General features: G+C 56.8%; 1 protein-coding gene across 1 annotated transcript in view; it reads left to right on the top strand.

Annotated features, from left to right (window-relative positions):
• The window catches only part of CCDC124 (coiled-coil domain containing 124), a 5310-nt gene extending 1256 nt beyond the window's left edge, over positions 1-4054 (top strand). The window contains exons 3-5 of the mRNA XM_014311230.2: positions 888-1048; positions 1668-1793; positions 2839-4054. Coding sequence (XP_014166705.1) covers positions 888-1048; positions 1668-1793; positions 2839-2983 — 432 coding nt within the window. The 3' untranslated portion in view covers positions 2984-4054. The remainder of the gene's footprint in view (positions 1-887; positions 1049-1667; positions 1794-2838) is intronic.
• Positions 4055-4931: the final 877 nt, after the last annotated feature.

The raw sequence follows: 4931 nt of genomic DNA, 5'->3' as shown, positions 1-4931 counted from the left end.
GAGGCGGCGGCGGGAGCAGCTGGAGCTGCTCCATCAATGGGTCCATCTGTGGATCCATCCATGAACCTGTGGGTCCATCCATTGATCCATCCACGAACCCCTCCATGGATCCATCCATGAACCCCTCAGTGGATCCATCCATGAACCCCTCCATGGATCCATCCACGAACCCCTCCATGGATCCATCCATGAACCCCTCCATGGATCCATCCATGAACCCCTCCATGGATCCATCCATGAACCCCTCCATGGATCCATCCATGAACCCCTCCATGGATCCATCCATGAACCCCTCCATGGATCCATCCATGAACCCCTCCATGGATCCATCCATGAACCCCTCCATGGATCCATCCATGAACCCCTCCATGGATCCATCCATGGATCCATGGGTACCTCCATGGATCCATTCATGAATCAATCCGTGAATCCATGTTCCCTCCCAGGAGGAGCGGGAGAAGCGGCACCTGGAGCAGCTGGAGCTGCTCCATCCATGGGTCCATTTATGGATCCATCCAAGGATCCATCCATGAATTTGTGGGTCCATCTGTTGATCCCTCCACAGATCCCTCCATGGATCCATCCACAAATCCATGGGTCCATCTGTTGATCCATCCATGGATACCTCCATGGATCCATTCATGAATCTCTCCATGGATCCATCCACGAATCCGTGGGTCCTTCCGTGGATCCCTCCATGGATCCATCCATGAATCCATGGATCCATCTGTTGATCCATCCATGAATCCATGGATACCTCCATGGATCCATCCATGAATCTGTGGGTCCTTCCGTGGATCCCTCCATGGATCCATTCATGAATCAATCCATGGCTCCATCCATGGCTCCATCCATGGCTCCATCCACAAATCCGTGTTCCCTCGCAGGAGGAGCGGGAGAAGCGGCGCCTGGAGCAGCTGGAGCGCCGCAAGGAGCTGCAGCGGCTGCTGGAGGAGGAGGACTCCAAGCTCAAAGGGAAAAGCCCCAAGCAGGGAAATCCTGGGAAAATCACCCGGGCCCAGATCGAGGAGAATGTCCGCAAGGAGCAGCAGCAGAGGGAAAACACGGATGCAGGTTTGGGAATTCCCCTGGAATTCTGGGCTGGGGAGCTGCTGCTGCTCCAGGAGACACCTTGGGAATGACTGAGGGCAGCTTGGGGCTCCCATTCCCTGGAATTGTCCCCAAAAAATCCTGGGTGTGGCGCTTTGGGGGTGGGGTTGGTGTTGGCTTTGATCCCACAGCTCTTTTCTGGATGTGGAATTCCGTAGAATTCTGTGATCTATACTCCTGGGCTTCTTGATTTTCCATGTCCGTGTCTCTCCCAATCCCTCATTTCCCATTCCCTCATTTCCCATTCCCATTCCCACATTTCCCATTCCAAATCCCACGTTTCCTTTTGCAGAGGAAAAACTGATTTTCCAGAGGAAAAATTTGAGTTTTCCGAGGAAAAAAATTGAATTTTCCAGATGAAAAATTACAGTTTTTTTAGAGGAAAAAATTCCAGATAAAATTTGAGTTTTTTAGAGGAAAAATTAAGGTTTTTAGAGGGGAAAACTGATTTTCCCGGGGGGGGAGGGGGGCGGAGTTTAAAGGAAAACCCGAATTTTCCAGAGGGATAATCGGTTTTTCCCGAAGGAATTCCTCAGCATTCCCGGTTTTCCCGGCAGGGGAGAAGGAGAAATAAGGGAAAAACCCCCCGGGGCCCTGCCGCTGGAGGAGAACCTGAACCGGCGGCTGCCTGAGGAGGGCGCTGTGGAGGCGCGCAGCATCGAGGACGCCATCGCCGCCCTCAGGTGCGCCCCAACCCCGAATCCCCCCAGAATCCCCCAAAAATCCCCCAGGGACGGTCCCTGAAAACCCCCCAGGGATGTTGGGATCCCGGCGGGAAATCCAGGATTTGGGGTGGCTGGGGAGGGGGTGCCGTGTCCTGGGGTGGTGGGCAGGCCGGGGGTGGGATGGGAGTTCCTGTGGGATTGAGGTGTCCCTGAAATCCATGGGGCTGTTCCCTTTGGGATTGGGGTGTCCCTGATTCCATTTCCTTTGGGACTGGGCCATCTCTGATGCCATCCCCTTGGGATCAGGCTATCCCTGCTATCCCTGGTGCCATTCCCTTTGGGATTGGGGCCGTTTCCTTTGGGACCATGTCCCTCCCTGTCCCCCAGCATGTCCCAGCTCTGTCCCCAGCGTGCCCCATCCCCTCCTGACCATGTCCCTCCGTGTCCCCAGCGTGTCCCAACCCTGTCCCTCTGTGTCCTCAATGTTTTCCAGCCCTGTCCTCAGCATGTCCCTGTCCCCCTGTGACCATGTCCCTCTGTGTCCCCCGTGTGTCCCTGTCCCCCTGTGACTGTGACCATGTCCCTCCCTGTCCCCCCTGACCATGTCCCTCTGTGTCCCAGCCCTGTCCCCATCCCCCTGTGACCATGTCCCTCTGTGTCCCCAGTGTGTCCCTGTCCCCCTGTGACCATGTCCCTCTGTGTCCCCAGTGTGTCCCTGTCCCCCTGTGACTGTGACCATGTTCCAGCCCTGTCCCCCTGACCATGTCCCTCTGTGTCCCCAGCGTGTCCCAGCCCTGTCCCCATCCCCCTGTGACCATGTCCCTCTGTGTCCCCAGTGTGTCCCAGCCCTGTCCCCATCCCTCTGTGCCCATGTCGCTCTGTGTCCAGAGCATGTCCCAGCCCTGTCCCACCTGACCATGTCCCTTGTGTCCCCAGCATGTCCCAGCCCTGTCCCCATCCCCCTGTGACCATGTCCCTCTGTGTCCCCAGCGTGTCCCAGCCCCCTGTGACTGTGACCATGTCCCTCCCTGTCCCTCCTGACCATGTCCCTCTGTGTCCCCAGCGTGTCCCAGCCCCTGGAGCGCCACCCCGAGCGCCGGCTCCGCGGGCGGCTGAGCCAGCTGCGCCAGCTGCTCAAGAAGGAGTGGATGAGGTCCCCCGAGAACCCCCTGAACCAGCGCCACAAACCCTACAACAGCCACCAATAGCCCTGTGCCTCCCCGGACTGGGATCCTCACCAGGACCCTTCTCCCCCCATGGGGTTTTTGGGGCTTTTTTCTCTCTCTCTGTCCCCCCCCCGTGGATTTGGGGCGAGCTCGAGGTTGGACTGATGCCGCCTTCTCCTTCCTGAAATTCCCTGGGAAAAGCGGCTCTCAACGGCTCCCAGGCTGCCCTTGGCGTTCCCTCCTTGGAGTTCTGGAGTCGGCACGTGGAAGGTGCTCCTGGGGTGTGAGCCTGAAGAGATTCCAGACCCTGGATCCCCCCTGACTGTCCCTGCTCCTGTTTCCTCTGGGATTGGGGTATCCCTGAAATCCCTGCTCCTGGGATATCCCTGAAATCCCTGCTCCCGTTTCCTCTGGGATTGGGATATCCCTGAAATCCCTGCTCCTGTTTCTTTGGGATTGGGATATCCCTGAAATCCCTGCTCCTGGGATATCCCTGAAATCCCTACTCCCGTTTCCTCTGGGATTGGGATATCCCTGAAATCCCTGCTCCTGTTTCCTTTGAGATTGGGATATCCCTGAAATCCCTACTCCTGGGATATCCCGGAAATCCCTGCTCCCATTTCCTTTGGGATTGGGATATCTCTTCTTCCATTTCCTTTGGGATTGGGGCCGTTTCCTTTGGGATTGGCTCATCCCAGAAATCCCTGGTGCCATTTCCTTTGGGATTGGGGCAGAAGCGTTGGGAAGAGGGAAAATCCCTTAGGGAGGAGTGGGAAAAGCCTTTCCTGGGGGGGACACGCACTCCAGGTGACATTCCCAGTGTCCTGTGGAATGCTGGAGCCCCAGATCCACCCAGAGGAGGGATTCCCATCCTTTGGGAATGGAATTCCTTCCCAAGAATTGGCCTGGAGGTGCCACCCAGCTTCTCAAAATCCCGTGGGATTCATCCAGCCTCATCCTTTTCCCTCTTTTTGGGGCTGCCCCCCCCTGGGCTGGGCCCTGTTCCCACATCCCAGAATTCCCAAATCCAGCCAGGGAGGAGTGACCCCCCCCTCCACCCCTTTGTGTGAGTTTGGTGTGTTTGAATCCAATTAAAAATTTAAAGAAAAAAAACCCCAAAATCCGATTAAATTGGGGAAGGGATAATTTGGGAAGGGTTTGGGGGGATTCTTTCCCTGCCTTGCTCAGTTTTATCCATGAAAATGAGGAAGATCCCGCTGGAATTGGGGGTGGGATTCCTTCTTGGATTAGGGGTTTTTCCCTCCCCTTGGGACCCCCCCTGGGGATTCCTGAGGGGGGGAATCCCCTATTCCCACTGCTCCTGGAGTGAGGAACCCCCAGGAGTGTGTTCCCCCTGTTGCCATCCCGGGAATTCCCTTTCCCATTCCCCTTCCCAATTCCCTTCATTTTCCCATTCCCATTCCCCGTTCCCATCCCCCATTCCCTATTCCCCGTTCTCATTCCTCATTTCCATTCCGTATTCCCCCTTCCATTCCCCGTTCCCATTCCCTGTCCCCGTTCCCATTCCCTGTCCCCGTTCCCATTCCCTGTCCCTGTTCCCATTCCCGTTCCCATTCCCCGTTCCCATCCCCATTCCTGTTCCCGTTCCACATCCCCTGTTCCCCGTTCCCATTCCCATTTCCATCCCCCATTCCCTATTCCCCGCTCCCATCCCCGTTCTCATTCCTCATTTCCATTCCGTATTCCCCCTTCCAATCCCCATTCCCATTCCCTGTCCACATTCCCATTCCCTGTCCCTGTTCCCATTCCCTGTTCCCCATTCCCAATCCCATTCCCAGTATCCCCTCGCCCCCCCCCCCAAATCAGCCCCACGGGATCAGGGGGAATTGAGGGGACCCTAAAACATTTCCGGGCTCCCCTCCCCCTCCCCGACTTTAGGGGATTTGGGGGAGCCCCTCCATGGGGAATCCCCCAGGAGGGGGAGGGGCGGGATTAGTGGGGGATCCCCCATTTCCCGTGGGATTTGGGG

The sequence above is a fragment of the Geospiza fortis genome, unplaced genomic scaffold, assembly GCF_000277835.1.
Source record: "Geospiza fortis unplaced genomic scaffold, GeoFor_1.0 scaffold248, whole genome shotgun sequence".
Lineage (NCBI taxonomy): Eukaryota > Metazoa > Chordata > Aves > Passeriformes > Thraupidae > Geospiza > Geospiza fortis.
Note: the sequence above shows the minus strand (reverse complement) of the source record. Positions and strands in the feature narration are given on the sequence as shown.